Below are 22529 nucleotides of genomic sequence, written 5' to 3'. Positions count from 1 at the left end.
GAGATAGAGAGCACAAGTAGGCAGAGAGGGAGGCAGAGGGAGAGGGAGAAGCAGGCTCCCCGCTGAGCAGGGAACCCGATGTGGGGCTCCATCCCAGGACCCTGGGATCATGATCTGAGCCAAAGGCAGCCGCTTAACCAACTGAGCCACCTAGGCGCCCCCTGAGGTGCCTTTTTATTTCATAGAGAAACTGAGTGAGGGGAAGTGGCAGAACTTGGTTTTCAGTGAGCCATGGACTTTCTAGGGCATGGCTGGGTGGCCAGTGCCACCCTGTAGGCACCTTGAAGAAGCACCCCAGCCTCTTCAAGTTTGCCATTCTTGCTGACTCCAAAAAAGAAAAAAAAATGACTACAAAAGTAACATCTTAAATCAGACCTTACAGAAAAACACACCATGGGAAGTGTAAGTTCTATTCTTTCGCCCCCTTGTTCTCTTTCCAAGATCATTAAACTGGTCCAGGTTTTTATTTGAACCCCTCTTTTTAACTTCAGTTTCAGATCCCCACTTGATAGTAGTTAGTAACTGTGGCTTGCGAATATACCTATGAAGACTACTAAGAATTAGCAGTATTTTTAGAAGACTCTTAATCCCACCAGCATCCAGATAGACTTAAAAAGTTAACCACAGATGTGTAGGAGTTGAACTTACTCATTTGGAAAGAGTTATTTGTGTGCATTTGCTGTGCAAGAACACCTGGATGCCCAGAAGGATTAGGATATAGAAGAAATTAAATGCCCTCTAGGACTTGACCTGGAAGCTCAACCTTATAAGGAGGGAACATGAGCGTCTTCCCTCCCTTCTACTCATTTAATCTACATGGTGTCCCACTCTTTTAACTTTCCTGCCTCTCCTTTCTTGTGCAACCAGAAGCTCTGCCTGGCTGATTTGGATTGGTAGGTGAGTCTATAAGAAGAGACCTTGTTTTTAGGGTCTACTGATTTGATTATGGCTTTGACTTGCTGGAGCTCATCTCTAAACCTGACTCTCTGATGTTCTGGAAGTCTCCTTACCAAACCCAATGCAATAACTACTGTATTTCTCCATGCCACAAATAGCTGCTTTTTTACCTCCTTTGCTCCAGCATTCCCTGCCCTGTTTGCTGTTTGGACTGTTAAAAGACAGTTGGAATGTTGATGAAATACCAGAAGCTTATCACCATGTGAAATACGAACCTTCTTAGCCTACCCCCTGAAAGATCACAAAAATGGCCCTGTGATTTCCATAGGGTCCCCGGGACAACTGGTGTCTTACTCTGGTAGTCAAAAAAGGTACACCCCGGACGTAATCAGCATCCAGTTGGCCATGTATATTTCTGTATTTTATGTACCATGTCTTCAAAGTAGCTCACTTGTTTTTTCATTTTAAGGATTCTAAAATCAGGATGACTTAAATTTTATTACCTATAATACAGCATTTTTTTTCTCTTCCTGAAAAGCTTAACATATCCATGATCTAGAATTTAGGGATTAAAGCATTTACTAAATTTCAAATGAGTATTCACGCACACATCTGTAGACTTCACATGGGGTCTTTGTGAACACACATACACACACACACACACACACACACAATGCCCATTTAGAAGCCAGCCTGACCTGACTCTTGCCTGTGCCTTAGGTTTCAGAGCACTGTGCAAGTGAGCAAGTTGCAAGACCTTGTCAACCGTAGCAAGACGGCCAGGTGCAGAGGGCGGTTTGTCTGTCCAGTGATCCTGTTCAAGGGCAAGGTAAGAATACACCATTCCCTTAGACCCTGTTCTGGGGTAACTGGCTGAATGCAAAGTGCATGGTCGACTTGTTCTCAGCATTTGCCAGCCAAATGTTGGGTGATTACTGGGTACCTGGTGCTGTGCAACGCAGGCCAGAGAAACAGACCGATTCTTTTTTTCTTTTTAAAGATTTTATTTATTTGACACAGAGACAGCGAGAGAGGGAACACAAGCAGGGGGAGTGGGAGAGGGAGAAGCAGGCCTCCTGCTGAGCAGGGAGCCCAACGCAGGGCTCGATCCCGGGACCCTGGGATCATAGTGACCTGAGCCAAAGGCAGATGCTTAACAACTGAGCCACCCAGGTGCCCCAGCAACAATCTAATTCTTATACCACCTTCCAAGGGAGTCTATGTAGGGAAGGGATAGTCACACCAAGAGTACCCCACCCTGTGCTTTTTTTTTTTTTTTAAGATTATTTATTTATTTATTTGTCAGAGAGAGAGAGAGAGCAAGCACAAGCAGGGGGAGCGGCAGGCAGAGGGAGAGGCAGGCCTCCTGCTGAGCAGGGAGCCCAATGTGGGACTCAATCCCAGGACCCTGGGATCATGACCTGAGCTAAAGCACATGCTTAGCTAACTGAGCCACCCAGGCATCCCACCCCACCCTGTGTTCTGGAGCCAGATTGCCTAGGTTCAGATCCTGGCCCTGTTACTTCCTGCCTATACAAGGCCTCAGTGTCCTCCTCTATAAAATGGGGATAATAATCATGCCTACATCAAAGGTTTGTGGACTAGATTAGATCAGGTAAGTTAATACATTGTTGTTTGTTCGTTGTTTCAATCCTATAATTTACTGTTTACTGAATGTATATTAGGTTTCAGGCCTTAAGATACATCAGTGTGTAGACAAAAACCGTTACCCTCATGGAGCTTATACTCTAGTGACGTTCGTTAACTTGGCTCCCCAGTGTGGTCTCATTTACCTATCTTTTAATAATCCTTTGATGTAATTGATGTTCCCATTTTGCAGATAAAACGAAGTCATTAAGTAACTTTGCCAAGTTTACCAAAAGAGCTGGGATTTGAAGTGAACCTGGAGTTCCCTCAGGCTACCACACTGAAATTGAGGGTCCTCCAGTGTGGTGTAAGAGAAGCTTGGACAGTGGTGTGGAGTGACTCACGGGTGGCCTCATTAAGTGAGCAGGCCGTGGCTTGAGAGCACTGGAGGAAAAACAGAATGCTAGCTGGCACACAGATGGGAGGGTGCTCCTAGCAGGTGGTGCAACATGGGGAAAGGCATGGAGATAGGAACCAGAGGGGCCAGGGCACTTCCCTGGCTGGTTGGGGAAGGTGCGTGCCAGGTCAGAGGGTGGAAGGGATTGATTGCAGGAGGCTGAATGCTGACCAAGGTGCTTGCATTTGCCAGGAGAGCAGTGTGATTTTTGAGCAGAAATATAGGAGGAAAGTAGCTTTTTCGGGGGGATTAGTCTGGGAGGAGCAGATGAAAGTAGAGAGAGCCTGGAGGAGGAGAAGGGAGCAGATGCAGTCTCTCTCTTCAGTTGGCAGATACATGAGCATGTGGCTTGCAGAATCCAGCTGCGGTTACTCAGTGTGGGTGGTCGAGTGCCTGGGCAGTGAGGAGGCGAGATATGAGGCTTGTTTGGGCCCCTTTGTGCCTGCCTTTTCGTAAAATGGGAGAAGGGCAAATGTGGGGGGGGGGAGTTAGGAAAGGGGACTTGAATGAAGGCTTGCTTGGAGAGGTCAATTGTATGGAAAAGCTGATATGGAAGTTCCTGAAGTTGATCATCTTACAGCTTTTTGTCCCCCTCCCCCTTTGGGAAGCTGTCGGGTTCCTGCAAGTTATTGGAACTCCAGTTTAAAGACCACTGCTCTATGGAGCATCGTGCTTGTCACTAGAAATTACATAGGTAATACTCAAACCAGTGTTTGCCAAAGAACAGTAGTTTAAGGATACGCTTGTGAAAAGCATTCCCTTTGTCCGTGAATGAGAAATTCTGCATACCTGAGTTGGCCTGACCACAGGCTCCACATTCATAAAGTCCATTGGTACATGTACATTGATATAACAAAGGCTCTGAGACGTCTTGTAGCAGAGAGACCTGTAGTGAGATGTTTCTCACTGTTTTGTCTGTACATCACGAGGAAGGAACTTTCCTGAATGTGTTTGAGAAGTGCCACACTGAACAGCTGAACAAGTGGGGTTGCTAAATGGCAGATTGTTTGCGCTTACAGACTAGGCAGGCCTGTGAAAAAGAGCCCTAAGCCCCCTGATTTCAGAGGAAGACTGGGGAGTTAGAAGGATTATTCTGAGGAGTCTTTGCCATTAATCCTGCTTTCTTTTTACACCTTCTTGTCCAGGCAGTGAGATACCTTTCATACCTTTTGGCTTCCTCTGACACAGTCACTTTTTACCTCCCTATCTCCCTACATGGGCTTCATTCTAATTGCGTGTTTGAATGTCTGTCATTTCCTCTCTGCCGTAATCCCTTTGAGGACAGGGGCCTTGTCTCACTGTTGCCCTCCCAGCACCTAGCGAAGTACCCCCTGGCCTAGGCGTGGAGGCTGAGCTCCTGTTGGATAAAGCAGTAGTGGGCCCTCTGCTAGTGTCTGGGCGACAGAGATGAATAAGGTGGCCCTCGTCCTCGTGAGCGCAGTGAGTGGCAGACAAGTGAACGGACAACCGAGCGGGGGAGTAGGAAAGGTAGGAGAGCATGTTCTCTTGTGAAATGAGGACCTCCTCCTCAGATGTGTGGCACACGGCAGGCGCTTGGTAGCTAGGGCGGTAGTGGCAGTGTTTATTACTAATACTTCAGAGGCAATACCTCTGCTAGGTTGGGGAAGGCAGGTGTGTTAGGAAGTGCTTGCTTCCTTCAAAACTCAGTTCAGTGTGGCTAGTGCAACTGAGGAACAAAGTGTTTGATGTTATTGCAGTTAATTTATAGCTGAAACAACATGGAATTTTTTTGTGAAACACAACCGTATTTGGGGTCAGGACTATTTTCCCCTTTAAATGCTAAAAGTAAAGGGGCACCTGGCTGGCTTAGTCAGTACCCCATGCGATTCTTGACTTCAGAGTCATGAGCTGGAGCCCCACGTTGGGCATAGAGATTACCTAAATTAAAAAAAAAAATTTATTAGTAAAAAAAACAAGGCTAAAAGTAAAGCATTCTAGTAAAATACAGATCGAATTTTAAAGATTTAGTACAAAAAATGTAAAATATTAATGATTTTTAAAGTGGCTATATGTTGACATAATATTTGGACTATAATTGGGTTAAATAAAATATATTATCCAAAAATTTTTAAAAACTCAGTTCGGGGCGCCTTGGTGGCTCAGTCGTTAAGCGTCTGCCTTCGGCTCAGGTCATGATCTCAGGGTCCTGGGATCGAGCCCCGCCTCGGGCTCCCTGCTCGGCGGGAAGCCTACTTCTCCCTCTCCCACTCCCCCTGCTTGTGTTCACTCTCTCGCTGTCTCTCTCTCTGTCAAATAAATAAATAAAAGCTTAAAAAAAAATAAATAAAATCTTTAAAAAAAAAAAACTCAGTTCAAGCATTCAAGGGTAAGGTATTCTCCCTATGCCATTTTCTTCCCTAACACTTGAATTTGACAAGTCATCTTTCTCTTCGTTTCCTCCCTTAAGAGATGGGGAGTAAAGGTCTGCCACTTTTATCTGTGTGTCAGAGTTGGTTAGTAGATGAGCAAATCCTACAGAGCGATACTCTTCATGTGGAATTAGAGGCCTCTCACAATTAGATAAATGGAGAGCATTCACAGTGCATCCTGCTTTCTCAGTCAAGAGCTAAGCTTAAAGTGCAGAAGTGATAAGGTTATGGTTTGGAGCCATGAGGCTGAGGAACAGGGCTCAGGAGATAGAGTCTGCAGTCCAGTACCGCTTCCACCAGGTACAGCCTGAGGACCTTCCTTCAGAGGAGGATAGTGCCTCACTTGGGGAGTTAGCCAACTTGCCCGTTCTTTTCAATCTGCTGAGTCCTCTGGGCCCGCGTCTCGCTGCCTGACTTACCAAAAGGCAAGGACAGATAGATCTAAGGGATATGAGAGAACTGGGACAGAAAGAGGTGTCTGGACCTAGAAAAGAGTTCAAGAAACAGTCTCAAAACTCAAGCGCCAAAGACAGTGTGTGTCTCTGCTCTGAAAAGATTCAACAACAACAACAACAAAAATGCAAAGAAAAGTGAGATTTGGTATTAGCAACTTAGATGATGGGGGAAGGGTGGGGATGGTAACATGCCAGTCAAACTCAAAGAAGCTTTCCCAGGCGGCTGCCGAAGATGGCAGAGGGGCAGGGCCTGGTGCTCGATGGCAGAGGCTATCTCCTGGGCTGCCGGGCAGCCATTGTGGCCGGCTGGGTGCGGCTAGGCTTGGAGTCGTGCGCTGTGAGGGCATCAACATTCCTGGCAATTTTACAGAAACAAGTTGAAGTAGCTGGCCTTTCTCTGCAAGCGGATGCACACCAACCCATCCTGTGGCCCCTGCCACTTCTGAGTGCCCAGCTGCATCTTTTGGCGGACGGTGCGAGGCCCGCTGCCCCCTCGACCCAGCAGGGCCAGGCTGCCCTGACTGCCTCAAGGGTTCCTGCCACCCTATGACAAGAAAAAGCAGGTGGTGTACTCGCTGCTCCCAAGGTTGTGTCTGAAGCCTACACAAAAGTTTGCTTACCTTGGGTGCCTGGCTCATGAGGTTGGCTGGAAGTACCAGACAGTAGCAGCCAACCCTGGAGGACAAGAGGAAGGAGAAGGCCGAGATCCATTACTTGAAGAAAAAGCTGCTCATGAGGCTACAGAAACAGGCTGAAAAGAACCTGGAGAAGAAAAATGACAAATACTCAGAAGTCTTCAAGACCCACGGACCCCCGGTCTGGGCCCAGTAAAATTGGCTGTTTATTTCTGTGGGAGGGAAGCCCTCAAAACAAGCTGAATGCCCCCTATTTTCTTGCTCCGAGGAATCAGACCTCCCCACTTAACGTGAGAGTTTCTTAGGTGCTAACCCTGGGGATTGACACTTGGCTACTACAGTTTTCCACTTCCCTACTCCCCATTACTGGGGTGGTCCCCTTAGAGCATCTCTTAATGGGGGCTAGAGGTAGGTCCATGGATGGATTTGGGAGAGTCCAGGAACCTCTAAAATGTAAGTTAACTGTGGTGCATACATTTTTTTTCTGGGGATAGTTGATCATTTTCATCAGATTTTCAAAATGCTTTTGGACCCAGAGAAGATTAAGCAGCCCCCACCAGAGTGTATCCTCCTCAGGCCGGCAGGAATCCCCGCTCATGTGCTTCATCACAGACTGCCCGGACAACCTTCCCACGAATCTCCTCTTGTCCTCAGCCCTGAAAAAATACCACACCCTGCCTTAGGTTGTATCCAGGTTGCTTTTCTATTACCTGCCCCCTCCTGCAGGCCTCCACTACCTCAAGAGAGCTGGAAGGTGACCTGGTGATGCCCACCCACACACCTTTCCTGTAGCAACAAAACCTTGTCTCTCCTATTATCTAATAGGTAGAGAAGAAAAAGAAGCCCTCAGGCAGTATTTTGCAGTCTTGCGGGGACCTGCTTTACCTTGCCAGTCTGTGTGACCTATTCAGAAATGAACGTCACCCCTCTCTGTCATGCAGCTGTCCTCTAATATAAACTCCTAGCCACCTCACTGCCACCCCTAGCCTTTAGCTAAACTCTGGGTTAGTTGGCTTACCCATTACCACCTATCTCCCATGTCCCCAACCCAACCGGATCCCATCACGGTTTAATTAAAGATACAGCCTTAAAATTGGATTTTGAAGTTCAGTCCAGTTGCTTGGTTTCTAGGATTCTAGCTCTCAAAGTGATTTTTAAGTAATGAGGAAAAGAGTAAAAAAAAAAAAAGGTAAGCAGTTATAGCTACTACATTTCCTTGGTAAGGAAGAGAGAGATGTAATTTAAAAAAAACCAAACCAAACCACCGAAACGTTTCTCCCTTAATTGACCCACCTGCTTCAGAGGTTGCTCCCCGCCCCCCATGCTAAACAGTTCTAAGTGATGATAAGCACACAGGCTTTGGAGGTGGGTAGGTCTAGATCAAATCCCAGCTTACCCCTCCTTGCATGACCTTCCGTATCACTTCACCTTCCCGCGCCTTTTATGAAGCAGCGACAGTGCATGCACCCTGCCACGTCTCCTCATGGGCTCACTGAAAATTCAGTGAGAAGGTGGTGTAAATGTTTCAGCGCCACGCCCAGCACACATACATAGACCATAACATTGAATCTTACACACATGCACGTGTGACAGCCCCTAAATCTGTCCATTACTCTTAGTAGCACTCTGGTGCCTCTTGTTTGGGAGAGCTGCTCCCTTGCCAGGACGTAGATTAAAAATTCTAGGCATTCTTCAGATTGACTGCTGTGGCCTGGGTGCTGATAAGACTTTGGGGAGTGCTCCTGGACCCAGAAGCTGGGCCTGGAAGACTGCGGAGTCCTAGGCATTCCTTCAACTGTGCACACTTGAGAAAATCATCTTGACCGTTGGCCAGAGTGTACAAACTTGCGGATCTAAATGTACAGCAGAGTGATTATAGTTGTTAATGTTGTATTATATGCTTGAAAGTTGCAAAGAGAGATGGTCTTAAATGTTTTCACCACATAAAAGAAATGGTAATTGTGTGACATGATAGAGCTGTTAGCTGACTCGATGGTGATAATGATTTTACAATCTATAAGTATATCAAATCAGCATATTGTAAACCTTAAACTTACACAGTATTGTATGTCAATTATATCTCAATAAAGCTGGGAAAAACAAGAACAAAAAACCTAGAAAAGCATCTGAAAATGTTGTTTCTCTCCCAGCACATTTGCAGGTCGGCTACCCTGGCTGGATGGGGGGAGCTATATGGACGCACTGGCTACAACTATATTTTCTCAGGTGAATACTGAGCTACCTCCTCTGACTAAGAACAAGAGCCCAGATGTAGAGGATAGCCACCCACACCACAGTGGCATAGGTAGAGAGTATGAGCAATCTGGGTGGAGACCAGGGGCCTTCCCTTCACTCAAGGAGATGCTGGGGTAAAGAAGCCTGCCAGGCACAGGGGATATCTGATGCCGAAAGACATGAGGGCTGTCCTTGGGGGTGGTGTCGGAGTGGGGTGGGAGGAGCCTGGTCAGGAAGGCCCTGGGTGGAGCCCTGTGCAACAGCCTTGGTGCTGACAGGTTTCTCTGGCAGGGGGTGCAGATGATGCCTGGGCAGATTCAGAGGACATCACCGAGGAGGACTGCGCTCTTCGGTCAGTGCCAGATTGTTATGGATCTGGGCTTGTATTGGGGATGGGGTATCTGACCAGTGGTGGGCATTTTCATACCGATGGTGTATGTTCATCACTGGTCCAGGTGAGTGCTTTGGCTCCTTTCCTTCCACGGCTAAGTCCATGCCCCTGAAATAGGGTCATTCAGGTCCATCCCATAGCTTCTCACCAGAGCTGATTTTATCAGCTGTCTGAGCAGTCTGTCTCCCTCCTGGGCAATATCTCAGCCCCAGGGTCTACAGGTCTGAGACAGGGCTCAGACACGTGTGTGTGTTCAAGCCCCGTGGTTTCCAGGGTGTGACCAGGGTGCTGACAGCCAGCCTGCCAGGTGTCACAGCACATCTGGTACCAAGGCACAGGGCAGGGGCTACAGTCCCCATGTGGGAGACCCAGAGACTAGAAGTTACACAGTTCATCAAGTTGTCATCAATGCCATAATAGAGCTTGATACAAAGAATTATTTTAGGCCCCCTTAAAGGGAGGAAATGGGTTGGTTCATGCTCTTCTACCTCCTTTCCAAATGTTTTTAGAAAATGACACCCTAAGATATTTTGGAAAAGCTCCTTTGCATGCATGGCCTGTACCCGTGGGAAGTCTTTAACTGGTGTCAGGCATCTCTGGAATGCACACGAGCACCCTAGTAAGATCAGCTGCCCAAAATCATGGTTTGGTGCATGAAAAGGCATCTCACTATGCCCAGTTCTGCCTGTTAGTTCTGAGAGCAGCAACCCTGGCTTGTGCTCAAGAATGTTTGGCTCTCCCCCTGAGATCAGACGACCTCTGCCTCAGCCAGGCTGTCTTCCATAGCATACACTGTTCTTGGCGAGGACACTGCTGTGGACAGCAAAGCAGTGGGCATTAAAAAATTAATGGTGACTGTCCTCATTCTACTTTTGTCTTTATCTGTATGACCGATCAAAAGACAGCCTGAGGGATTAGGAAAAATTTTATCTCCTTGCTGCTTAGACCTGCTAAGAAGAGGGAATTCACTTGGTAGAATTTCACAATCAGGTGATAAAAGAGCTCTAAAAAGTCCATCTCCAACAAGCATTTCACTCTGTTACATTATGAGCAAATCATATGGCTAAAAATGGTCATAAATGGGAAAAGGGCTGGAGGGAGACAAACTCATGGAAGCTCAGAGACTCTATCAGCCACCAGCTTGCTGCTTTTTAGAACTCAAGAGATTATCTTGAGTCTTTTGGCTTAATGCCAAGCAGGGCCAAAAAGCCCTTTCCCAGTTCTTGGCTGCAAATTGCTCCTCTTTGAAATATGTTCCACAGAGCAGGGTAATCTCTTAGAAAGTCACCTTCCCTGAAGCCAGTTGTCCTGTCTCGGCCCTCCTTCCATCGAATGGAGAAGGGAAACAAATTCTTGCCAGTGACATCTATACTTCCTTGAACATGCTCCCTACCCCCCAGACTTCTCTGAATGAGTGTGCAGTACAACTTCTCCCTCCGGCTCTTTGTTTCAGAAGTTCCGACACACATCTTTTTGATAAGGTCAGAGGCTATGACATCAAGCTGCTTCGGTACCTGTCAGTCAAATACATCTGCGACCTGATGGTGGAGAACAAGAAGGTGAAGTTTGGCATGAAGTAAGTACAGGCCACCTCCTGCATTGGTGATATGTTCACCGCTTTTCAGGTCGGTGATGGTATGTAGCAGTTACTAAGGGCTCACTATATGCCAGGCCTCATGCTGAGGGCTTGCTGTACATCTTCTAGCTGTATCTTCAAACATTCTTGCAAGGCAGGTTCTACTATGCCCCTTTTGCAAGTGAGAAACTAAAGCACAGAGAGGTTAAGTAACTTGCTCAAGGTCATGCAGGTAATAACTGAGGGGCCACGAGTCTCTAACCTGCGCTCTGCTGCCTTCTTCTCTTAGAAGCTCTTGAAGGTTTGTCCCTTGGCTCCCAAGTTCTGCACCATCTCTGGTAGGTTAGAGTCTCTTTCTAAGTGGAACAACAACAACAAAAATCAGTGTATATGCCCAATTTTTACTTCACATATGGACCAAATCTTGAAATTTGATAAGGCAAAATTTGAAAATAATGGAAGTTGGGTTGAGGTGATGAGATTGTAGAATTCCCCCCCCAAAAAAATGTTTTATTTTTTCATAATACTGACTTTTACTTATGCGGAGGTTGTCTTAGAAAATAAGACGTACTGAGGCCTTACGGCTCAGCTGTGCACAGACACCTGAATATTCCCTTCTCCCTTCTTCCATCAGAATGTCCAAAGTCTTTCCCTTTCAGATGCCATTTGTCCGCCCTGTTGAGGAGTGTCCTCAGTGAATATTGGAGAAGACAGGAGAGGCTAGAGTCCCCCAGAAGCCGCCTTTGGACAGTGTCTCAGTTACTTGTTCTCATCTCATTCCACCCTCTGGGTCAGGGTGGTCGTGCTGCCTTCATTTGTGGGACTCAGCGGGGAGGTTGTTGCGCTTTTGGATGCTGCAGAATTGGAGAGTAACCTCTCTTGCTTGATAAGTTAGAGTAGGGGGCAGAGAAGTTACATTTCTTAATTGTTCAAGGTCAGCACTGCTGAAGGGAATCATTCCTAAATCTGAAGAGTAGTTTCTTTAGCAAGAGGTTCATTTTACATTGATGTAATACTCATTGGGGAATGGTGCATATGTGTTGTGATGCCATAACACATTGTGTCCTGTCTTGTAGTGTAACCTCCTCCGAGAAGGTGGACAAAGCCCAGCGCTATGCCGACTTCACTCTCCTCTCCATCCCGTATCCAGGTAGGGAGCTCTTTTCAGTGTCTAGTCAAGAGACAGGTTTCCTAGGACTGGGTGCTCTCGGAGGCCATCTGCAGGCTTCTATACTGAGGTACATAGGTGCTCTAGAGCTTTCCCGGATGATCTTAGGTTTTGTGTTTGTCTTGTTTTAAAGATTTATTTCTTTATTTGAGAGAGAAAGAGAAGGAGAGAGGGGAAACTCTGCAGACTCCCTGCTGAGCACTGAGCCCAACATGGTGCTCAGTCTCATGAGCCTGAGATCCTGACCTGAGCTGAAACCAGGAGTCAGATGTTTAACCGACTGAGCCACCCAGGCGCACCGCCATGCCTCCTCTCCCCCACCTCCCATCCCCCCTGCCCGGAGGATCCTATGTTGATCAGCATAGGACACTGTGGGTCTCAGTCTTAAGCTCTCACACTTAGGGTAGGACACTGTCCTGGAAGGCACTTTCCATTCAGGGTCCAGGGATTGACTCCTGGCTCAGGTACTACTACTACAGCCCTGAGCGAGTTACTTCACCTCTCCAAGCCTCAGCTTTTCTCAGGTGTCATTTGGAACTTCGAAAGGCTTAACTCAAGGTTTGTTGTGAAGCTTAGATGAGATCATGTTTGTGAAGGTGCTCTGAGCAGGTAAAACACTGTTTCAGCATAAAACAACATTACCACTACTCTGTGTCAGCAACTAATCATGCTGCGCCGGCCTTTGTGGATTTGAACCTTTGAATGTCTGTCTTGGGGTGATCAGGTTATTTATGGAAATTGCCCTAGGTGAGGCCCTCCTGGTGATGAAGAACATAATTGCTGTGTCCCCAGTTGTACACCATGGGTGGCCTCACCATGTTGTAAAACACTTTGGCGTACACAGAGCTAGCTGCACTTGTCTCTGGTGCCCAGGTACGTATGAGACCTATGGCCAGGGCAGTATTGAATGTACTGGATAGTAAAGCTATGTCCGGTTGGTAACATTGAAACTTTCTGATCATTACCTGCTTATTCAGCAAGGGCCGTCAGAGAGCCCTAATGTCAGCCAAGACTTTGTCAACAGACAGCAGGAAGTCTTCTCTTTCTCCTTGAAACCTCTCTTCTGCTTCTCAGCATCAGCATCCGCCTTCGGTCCTGTGCTGGACCTTGTCTCCTCACGTTGGAGCCACATGGCCAATAGCAAGAGCAGGCCAGGGACAACAGGTTTGCTGTACAGCAGGTCTTCTCATTAGAACTACAAGTTTATCTAGTGACTGGCAGGAGAGGGTATCCTCCCCAGTGTGAGCTGGTGGTATTCAAACCACAACCCTTGATGGCCTGGCACTCTTCCCACAATGGCCTCCCCTGGAGTCTCTCTTCACTCTTCTCTGCCAGCTTAGCGGTTAGTGCTACGTAGAGCAGGGCGCGAGTCCCAGCCCTATAGTTCTGTGTGTCTTTGAATAAGCACCTCAACCCCGCCTCACATTGGCTTCATCCTCCATAAAATGAAGATAATGGGGCTTATCTCAAGGTAAAGTGCCAGATCTACCCCTAACAGGTGTTCAGTAAACAGCAGACTAAATGATGGGTACACAGGGAGGACAGGCTCAGGGAAATTTCTCTTCCCTGAAAGCTGCTGGGGGCAGATGCAAACCATGATGGTGATGCTGTGGGCTTGAGCCACATTGTGACAGAAGTGTCCTACGCAGAGTGTCTGTGCTGGAGCAGTTAGATAGCTCTAAAGCCAATTTTCAGACCCAGCTCCCAACTCCCAGATGTTTTGGGGGTCCACAGACCAACGTATTCTGCTGAACAGGAAGAGTCTGTGCTGTGTGAGGAACCACGCGTCACTTTCTTTGTTGTTTATGTTTAGGTTTTAAGTAGAGTTTGGTTTGGAAAAAATCGTTTTTTTATTTTATTCTGGCATGTTAATCACCATACATTACATCATTAGTTTTGGATGTAGTGTTCCATGATTCATTGTTTGCATATAACACCCAGTGCTCCACACAGAACGTGCCCTCTTTAATACCCATCACCAGGCTAACCCATCCCCCCACCCCTCTCCCCTCGAGAACCCTCAGTTTGTTTCTCAGAGTCCACAGTCTCTCATGGTTCGTCTCCCCCTCTGATTTCCCCCCCTTCATTCTTCCCCTCCTGCTTTTTTTTTTTTTAGAAAAAACAGTTTTGCTGGAAGTTTGCATACTACTTCTCCAGAACTGTAGCACCGCACCCTTTCTGCTGTAGTGTGACAACTTGCTACAGGACTCCCCAAATCTTAACACCCTTTGACCCCGTTATTCAGCAGGCCATAATGCAGCTAACTCGGAGTTGAGGATGTTCATTGTGATGTCTGTTTATACTAGCAGAACACGAGAAGCATTTTCATTAGAATGATGATTACATAGTCATAGAAAAATGCTTAGAATTTTTGATATGGAAAGATGCTTAAGATGCTAAGCAGGACACAAAATTGTATTAGTACAGTGTCAACAATGTAAGGGAAAAAATGCTTTCACAAAAGGGCGAGCAGGAAATAGCCAAAATGGTTAAGACGCTACAACCTGTGAATTTTTTTCCCTCTTCTTCCCAAGGTATCCGTGTACTACATCTGATAGTTGTGTGTGTGTCTTGGTGGGAGGGAAATTAGTAGACTCCAAATCAATAGAAACCATAAGGCCAGAGGTGGGGGAGATGCCATCACACATCCAGGTAAGGGGACGGGAGAGGCACTTTACCTGCTCTGCTTATGTTCTTTACAATTTCTTTACAAGCCTGGATTACTTCTTCCCAAGGAAAAGAAACAGTTAACCATTACTGAAAGGCCAGTCATGAACTGTGCTTTGTAGCTGTTCATGCATCTCAGCTGAGTCCTCTGATGACTGTGAGGCCAGATGGGAACTCTGATGCTCTCAGTTCTAGCTCTGTTAGATGGACTTGGATTTGGACTGGCCCTTGACCTGGAGAAGTGTTCTTGGGAGCACTTCCTTCAACACACGAAAATAGCTGAAGATTCAGCTACACAGGTCTGATTGGTTTTCTTCTTGAGTGAATGGCTGTTCTCACCCCTGCTTTTGGTCTCATCTCTCTTGTCTTTCAGTGGGTTTAGGAGTCTGTTTAGGTAATGAATGTCAGGCATTGCCCTGGGTACTGAATCTCTTTTAATTCTGTCCAATTCTCTCAAGAAATTGCCTCTGCATCACAGGCTGGCCGGAGCTCAGGCCACAGCCTGCAGTGTTGATTTGAGCAGGTCAAGTTTGGGGAAACTGGTCCTTCGAAGGAGCTCTGAGAGATAATTGGTGGCTTTACTAAACCTGGGCTCATAAGCCCGGGGCCCCTGTCTGATATTTATATTTCTTCTTTCTGCCAGTGAGGCACCTTAGACTGGAGCATTAGAGCTGAGGATGGTTTCCTGACTTCTTGATCAGCAGTGAGGCCTGAGGGATTAGAGTGCAGGAGTGTGTGTGGCTTGGAAGCCCGGGATACAGGACATGGGCTGCGTCTCCAGACCTTCCTCTCCGAAGGAACCTTTCCAGTCTTGCCTGGGGTGGCCTCACACAGGAACTTGGCCCAAGAGTAGCTGGGGAGGTTCCATGTGAATTTTTTTGGCCTGTGGCCACCTCCACAGAATTTCGACAGCTCTTTTATTGCCTTTGGGTGGGGACCTCACCAGGCTTGGACCTGTGGTCAAAGGCATGTGCCCTCTGAAGTTTGTACTGGTTCTGGTCGAGGAAGTGAGAATAACTTCAGGAAACTGCGTCAAAATGCCTTCTCCCACTCTTGAAGCCACAGCAGCCAAAATGCTCCCTGTGCTGTGGTAGATGAGTAAGTCTCATTCTCTGCGACCAAAGCCCCTGTGGGCCCTCCCTGCAGAAGCAGCATGGTATAACCAGCACTATTATTATTCATAATACCAATGGCTGTCATTCAAAAGCCATCTGTACAGTGCTTGCTAGGTGTTTTATATGTAGTATTTCATCTTCAACCATTTTATAAATGAGAAAATCAAGGCTTAGAGAAGTTAAACCGCCTGTTTGCAATCACAGAGGTAAGTGAAAGGCTCAGATTTGAAGCCGAGAATGTTGCTGAAGCCCTTTCCGCTGTTCCTCTCTATATTCCTGAGGGCCTACTCTGGCAGAGTTTCTTAGAATTTTTCTAGAGAATGAGACAGAAAAGGACCTCTCAGCCAGGTTTGTTGGAGACGGACATGTCTCTGGAGCACCTGTCATGTTTCAGGCACTGTCTGTGGTCTTTTCTGCTATGTCCCTGGAGGCATGTGAGGTTGGTGTTAGACAGGAGGGAGAATGGTCCTCGGTAACTAGGGGAGTGGCCGAGGAAAGTGCCGTCGGCACTCAGATCGTAAACCGTGCTTTGTTGGCTGGCTGTTGGCACTTCAGGGACATGTAGGACAAAGGGACCTGAAATCAGGGAGAAGTGACCAGTAACCGCTGAGCCCAGCTGGGGACAGAAACAAAGAGGTGTGCTGGCAGGCCGTACCCATCAGGAGGGCTTGTAACTGGAAACCAAAGGAGCACTAGCTCTTGCCTGCCCGTGCCAGTCCCCACCGGTGTCAGCCGTGGTCTCACATGGGCCCACCAGTATGGCGGCCACCTGGGTCCTTCAGCGTTCAGGGGCATCTCGGGAAACTGGGCTAGCAAGGGTGATGTCTTAACTCTGCCCTTCTCTTGCAGGCTGTGAGTTTTTCAAGGAATACAAGGACCGAGATTACATGGCCGAAGGGCTCATTTTTAACTGGAAGCAGGTATGAGCAGTGACATTCGTCAACTTGGGTCTTAACGTTTCTTTGCAAAGGGAGAGCACAGGGAACAGCTTGCAGTCTTTTTGGGGAAAACAACTACCTTTTCCTTTCTCTTCTCTGCCATGGATGAGTATCCTTATTTTCCTTCCCTCTCCTCTTTCTATGCACATGTTGGAATTCTCATATATGCCTTCCTCTCCCCCTTTAATTTATCCCTTTCTTCAAAGGTTTTTTTCAGGGACAAGATAGGAAATATCCTTTCTCTCTGCTCTTCCATCTGCATAAAAAGTGGGACCTGCATTCTGTTCCTTTCTCAGTAGGAGGAGCAGGCCCCGGGAGCCTGCTGGACACTGACTGCAGAGTCATCCTGTCTGTCGCAGCAGCGAACACTAGAATGGCCCACTGAAAAACTCCACTTGCAAGCAATGTCTGGTCCCTTTGATTTTCAGACTGTCACTCCTAGGGCAGCACAGGCATCTGGCCCAGAGAAGGCAAGCACTGTGGAAGGATGTCCTGCATGCCTGTGGAAGCCACAGCTTCAGGGTCATGACCCGCCCTGTCATCATGGCTTCTCCTGGTGGCCACCTGCATCTCACAAGTGTCTTTCTGCCCTCAGGACTACGTCGATGCCCCACTGAGCATCCCCGATTTCCTGACTTGCTCTCTGAACATTGACTGGAGCCAGTATCAGGTGAGGGGCCTTACTGGAGCAGGGCAGGATAAGGGAGGGATGGAGGGGGTCCCCGGTGCCTGCCCTAGAAGTCCTTCATGCGGATACCAGAAGGGCTGGCTCGTGCCCTCTGACCTCTCACAGCCTAGCACAGAAGGAGCTGCTTATCCATTTAGCTCTCTGCAGATTTGCTCTTGGCCCAGAAAATGAAAGCTTTCCGATCATGACTCACTCAAAGATTTACATCCCCCAGCAGCTTCTGTTTCCAGAGGACCTCATGGAGTCTGCTGTTCCAGCTCTGGGCTTTAGTGACTTTTTTTTCATTTTCCTTTTAAATGCATGTTCTGCCAGAGGAAGTGCAGAGCTGTCTGACCTCGTTTGATTATAGAAACTTTAAAATTATTTCCATTGTTCTCCTCTCTCCTCTCCCCTCTCCCCATGGAAAGGGCCCCAGTCTTACTGGATGGATTCATCCAGTAAGCATGTTTAGCCCACTGTAGAAACCTGAAGGCCATCAGCAGTTTCCTTGCCACTTGCTTCAGCCAGGACAAGTAGGACAAGTAGCCTTGCTCTCCCCACGTCTGTTCCTTCTGCCTGGATGCCACTTCTCACCTTGTCTTCTCATCTTGTCTGGCTGCCACACTGCCTTTAGGATTCGGCTCCCGTGTCCACTCCAGGAAGACTTCCCCGACATACCTCCTCTCCCCTCTCCCCAGAGTTTGGATGCCTCTATCTGCATTCCCATTGACCCTGGGCATATCTGCCATGGAATTTTCCACTGAGCTGAAGTCACTGATGTAGAGATCTGCTTCTCCATCTCTGGTAGACTGAGCTCCGGGAGGATGGGGAACCCCAGCTTGTGCATCCCCAGCACAGAAACTGGCACGGAGCCTAGAGCCGGAGAAGCCAAGCCAGTGCATCCCTAGGAAACATCCTGTTTCCTTCCCTTTTTTTGTCCCTGGGTCTGGACAATTCCCATCTAGCCTTGAGGTCTCTCTCTGGCAGAGAGGCCAGGCTCACCGATTAGGCAGCTGTGTGCTCCCGTATCACCTTGAGCTTTGTTGTCCTGGTCTGTAAGGGGTCTGTAAAGGCAGAGGCTGTGCTCATCTTTTACACCCAGCCCCTGACTACAAAGTCGGTACTGCATAACTCTCCGAATGAGTTAGAGTGGTAGCAGGTGTTCTGTCTGCAGGTGAGGAAGAAGAGCAGGCCAGTTTTTTGTTGTGCCGCAGAAGCCTGGAGAAGCAATGGGTTGGGGAACCCTATCCCCTGGTCTCATGTCCTAGGCAGTACCTAGACAGATTGAGTGGACAGATCTTTGTCCCCAGAGATTCCAAAACTTGCAGGTTTCCTTCTTAATTTGTTGTATGCAGAGGTGTCAAATGGGCCCTACCTCCAGCCACTCTTAACTCTTCTTTCTGGCACCATTCTGTTTTTTTTTTTTTTTTTAAGATTTATTTATTTTAGAGAGTACGCAAGCATATGCACGCGCACACCGGGGGCAGAGGAAGAGGGAGAGGAGAGAGAATCTCAGGCAGACTCCCCACTGAGCCTGGAGCATGACACAGGGCTCGATCCTATGACCCTGAGATCATGACCTGAGCTGAAACCAGGAGTTGGACGCTCAACCCAACTGAACCACCCAGGCACGCCTCTGGCACCATTCTTCTTATGCACAAACTAGGTCTGATGAACGACTTAACCAAATAAGGTGCAAATAGGGGTTTAATGTGTTGATGCTGCATAGGATGTAGGTCTCTTTAGGAGGGAGTCCTGTGCATATGAGGAAGAGTCCTGCTTAGTAGATCAAGGCCCTGGATCTAGGCCCCAGCTTGCTCGGCCCTTCTGTCAAGGCTTTGTGGTTTTGAGCAATGGCCTCACTTTCCTCAAAAAGTGGTGACGACAACACCTATTTCAGAGTTGTGGGGAGGTTCAGATATGATCACGGTATGAAAGTGGCCTCTTAACTGAAATGCCAGATCAATTTTAATGATGATAATTCAGAAGTAGGCTGCTAGCCTGTTAACTCAAGGGAGTGAACGCTAATAAAATTCTAGGCACAAAAGTAGGAGGGCAGGGCATTTTCCCCTCTCCAGTATTGCTCAGCTACTTGGTCTCACTGGGCTTCCCCCCATCCTCTTCCTCAGCCAGGTGTGGGGTCTGCCTTGTTAGCCGCTTCAGCATGAGTGTCCAGGACTCCCTGTCAGTCCTCTTTATCTCCCCAGGTGACCTCATCTATTGTCCACTCCGTAAGCCCACTGCTCTCCCCTACCCGGGATTCTGGGCCATGCCTTTCTTGGGTATCCACATCTACATCACCTCTTTTTTTTTTTTTTTTTAAGATTTTTATTTATTTATTTGACAAAGAGACACAGCGAGAGAGGGAACACAAGTGAGGGAGAGGGAGAAGCAGGCTTCCCACAGAGCAGGGAGCCCGATGTGGGGCTCGATCCCAGGACCCGGGATCATGACCTGAGCCGAAGGCAGACGCTTAACGACTGAGCCACCCAGGTGCCTGTCTACATCACCTCTTATCAGTGTCCCTTCAGGCAACCACCTTAAACTCAAACTGTCCGAAATGGAATTGGCCACAACCCACAGCACCCCAGGCCCTCAACCGTTCACCCGGATGCTCAAAGTCAAAATGTGGGTTTTTTTCCTGCCACATCCGTTGCCCGGTCCCATCAGTTCTCTAAATCTCTGCTCCTGGTGAAACTCTCCAGATCTTCTTGCCTCCATCTCCTGTACCACTAGCCTAGTCCAGGCCACTGGCATCTGGGTGCGTCTCATGTCTGAACGGGCGCCCCGTTGAGGGGGAGCTGGAAGTAGTGAACGTAAAGCATTTGAATAGGGCCTGGCAGACAGGAATACTCAAATGATGGAACAAGGTCATCATTGTCACCCCTTCCTTAGAATGCGCTACTGACTGTCCCATTTTCCTCAGAGTACAGTCCAGTGACGCTTAGTGGGCCACTCGGCTCCCCACGGCCCAGCCCTGTGCTTGTGACTAGCCGTCCCTTCCCTCTTCTCTAACCACACTGACCTCCTTTTGGCCTCTCAACAGAAGAATGCTCTCCAGGTTTGCACATGCTGTTCTCTCTGGCAGAAAAAACTTGTCTCCTTTCCCTCCCCTCTTATATGGATGTCACTGCCTTCAGGAAGCTTCCCTACTGGTCCTCATGGATCATACTAGGCTCAGCTCGCCGGTTACAGGGTCCTGCACGATCTCACAGGTCTCCTTTTAGTCAGCACACATGTAGAAGTTCACTTTGCCTTTCCGCCCCTGCAGCCCTGTTAGGGGGCTGGGACCGTCATGGACACTGCTGTTTCCCAGGGCCAGGCCTCCAGCAATGTTCCCAAGTGCAGGAACCCTTCTGGCAGTACATGTATGGGTGTTACTGCCCTCCGTGAAAGTGTTGATTTCCTTAGAGGTCTGTTCATTCTTTCTGTGGCATAGGACTCCTTCCAGTGGCAGCTACTCCTACGAACAGTCAGAGAAGTGACATTCTGCGGGTGCCTTCTCGTCCCAAAGCACTAGGCCTTATAGATGCAGAGATTCCAAAACAGCCTCCGGCCCTCACTGGGCTTAGGCTGGGAAAAGAGGCAACAGCATCACCATCACCTGGGTAGTAGAGGTGTTGACCAGGGGTTTCTGAAGACTCAGTAGAAGATAATAGGGCGGGGCCTTTGAAGGATGAGTAGGAGTTGGCCAGCCATGGGGAAGAGTACTCCAAGCATAGACACATAAGCAGTGGCATGGTGCTGAGCTCTGTCCCCAGAGACTTGTTCATGGAGCACTTACGAAGAGAGAGTTAGTCCTGAGCCTAGATTTTAGTGTGTTGCTCAGGTCCCCCTCACATTCTGCAGTCCCCTCAAACTTCAGTTTCAGACTCTGCTATCAGAGAAGTCCCCGCGGTGTAGCATGTGACTACAGACGTGACTCTCACGGTCTGGCAGGGCTGGGTTCAGATTAGCTCTGTGACTTTGGGCCTCTCCCAACCTAGAGCTCCCCAGCCTGCGGTTCCTGTGCCAGCACTGGGCACAGTGAATCTGCTGCCTCTGCTTGGGCCTTGGTGTCCCCTTCCAGTAGCCACCATGGCTATTGGAGCTCTGCAGGCCACTGCCCTTGGTCACTTCCTGCCCTCTTGCCACTGCAGCCTCTCCCCGGCTTACCTGACCTTGGGCTTCATGCTGCCGCATGGCTCCTGCCTCCTTCCTTGCCCCTCTCCTGCTTTTCCACACCCGCAAGAATCCCGGCTCAGGGGAGATCTGTTGGCAGCGGTGTCTGTGACAGGTTGAGCCAGACGAACGCCGAGCCCCGTGTGCTGCTGTGGCTAAGGACACTGTGAGTGGCGCGCTACAGCCGCCGTCTCTAGGGCTGCCGAAGTAGGTCAGAGCCCTTCAGGGCCCGGGCGAGGCTCACGTAAATGAGCCTGTTCTCAATTCCTGGGAAAACCATTCCAATTCCAGGTGCCATGTTCACCCTCCCCCAGGAAGTGCCCTCTCACCGGCACCCGCTGGCCTCTCCACTCAGCCCCAGAACACTGGTAAGCACTTGTGGAGGGAGGCTGTCCCCAGCTGGGGGGAAAGGAGCCTCCAAACTGGCTCAGGCCCCTCCATGGAATTCCGGATTCCACTAGACGGTTTCTCAGAGCATCTGGTCTAGACCTTTAGCTTGGGCTAGAACAGAAGTACCATACTTTCTGCAGTTTTTCTTGTTTTTCATTCCCTCCCCCCCCCGCCATGGACCTCCTGTTTTAAAAGATTTTGTCTGCCAATCAGACTGCAGTTATTATTCATCAAAAGACAGAGGATGCAGGGGCGCCTGGGTGGCACAGTCAGTTGAGTGTCCAGTTCTTGGTTTCAGCTTGGGTCGTGATCTCTCGGTCATGAGATCGAGCCCTGCATGGGGCTCCGTGCTTGGGATTCTCTCTCCTCTCCCCCTCCTACTCACTCTCTCTCTCTCTCTGAAATAAATAAATCCTTTAGGGGCACCTGGGTGGCTCAGTTGTTAAGCGTCTATCTTCGGCTCAGGTCATGATCCCAGGGTCTTGGGATTGAGTCCCACATCAGGCTCCCTGCTCCTCGGGGAGCCTGCTTCTCCCTCTCCCACTCCCCCTGCTTGTGGTCCCTCTCTCGCTGTGTCTGTCTCTGTCAAATACATAAATAAAATCTTTAAAAATAATAATAATAAATAAATAAATCCTTTTAAAAAGTATGCAGTGAATAGCCGTGAAAAGTGAATGAAACATGGTTGATGAGGAGGTTGAAGGTTGGTATTTTCTGTGATGTGATTGCAGATGAAAGAATGGCTCTTTCCATTTGGCACCAGTGCTCACGGGCTCAAGGCTCTGTTTGCTTCTCTAACC

The 22529-nt window shown here is 48.4% G+C and overlaps 1 protein-coding gene and 1 pseudogene across 6 annotated transcripts in view; both read left to right on the top strand.

The window, feature by feature from the left end:
- Positions 1 to 22529, top strand: part of MTMR14 (myotubularin related protein 14) — a 45884-nt gene that overhangs the window by 5989 nt on the left and 17366 nt on the right. For 3 of the 6 annotated variants that reach the window (XM_028101822.2, XM_028101824.2, XM_028101825.2), the window contains exons 3-9: positions 1618 to 1726; positions 8572 to 8647; positions 8948 to 9008; positions 10501 to 10623; positions 11700 to 11773; positions 16423 to 16493; positions 17107 to 17181. In XM_028101822.2, coding sequence (XP_027957623.1) covers positions 1618 to 1726; positions 8572 to 8647; positions 8948 to 9008; positions 10501 to 10623; positions 11700 to 11773; positions 16423 to 16493; positions 17107 to 17181 — 589 coding nt within the window. Of the gene's footprint in view, positions 1 to 1617; positions 1727 to 8571; positions 8648 to 8947; positions 9009 to 10500; positions 10624 to 11699; positions 11774 to 16422; positions 16494 to 17106; positions 17182 to 22529 lie in introns of those variants that run through there. The other 3 variants (XM_088027423.1, XM_028101823.2, XM_088027432.1) reach the window with 2 other exon arrangements.
- LOC114207797 (large ribosomal subunit protein uL13 pseudogene) lies at positions 5265 to 8521 on the top strand (annotated as a pseudogene).

Source organism: Eumetopias jubatus, unplaced genomic scaffold (genome assembly GCF_037043125.1).
Source record: "Eumetopias jubatus isolate StellerSeaLion01/CBP00866 unplaced genomic scaffold, mEumJub1_p1.0 scaffold_1, whole genome shotgun sequence".
NCBI lineage: Eukaryota > Metazoa > Chordata > Mammalia > Carnivora > Otariidae > Eumetopias > Eumetopias jubatus.
This window is presented reverse-complemented; position numbering and strand designations above follow the sequence as displayed.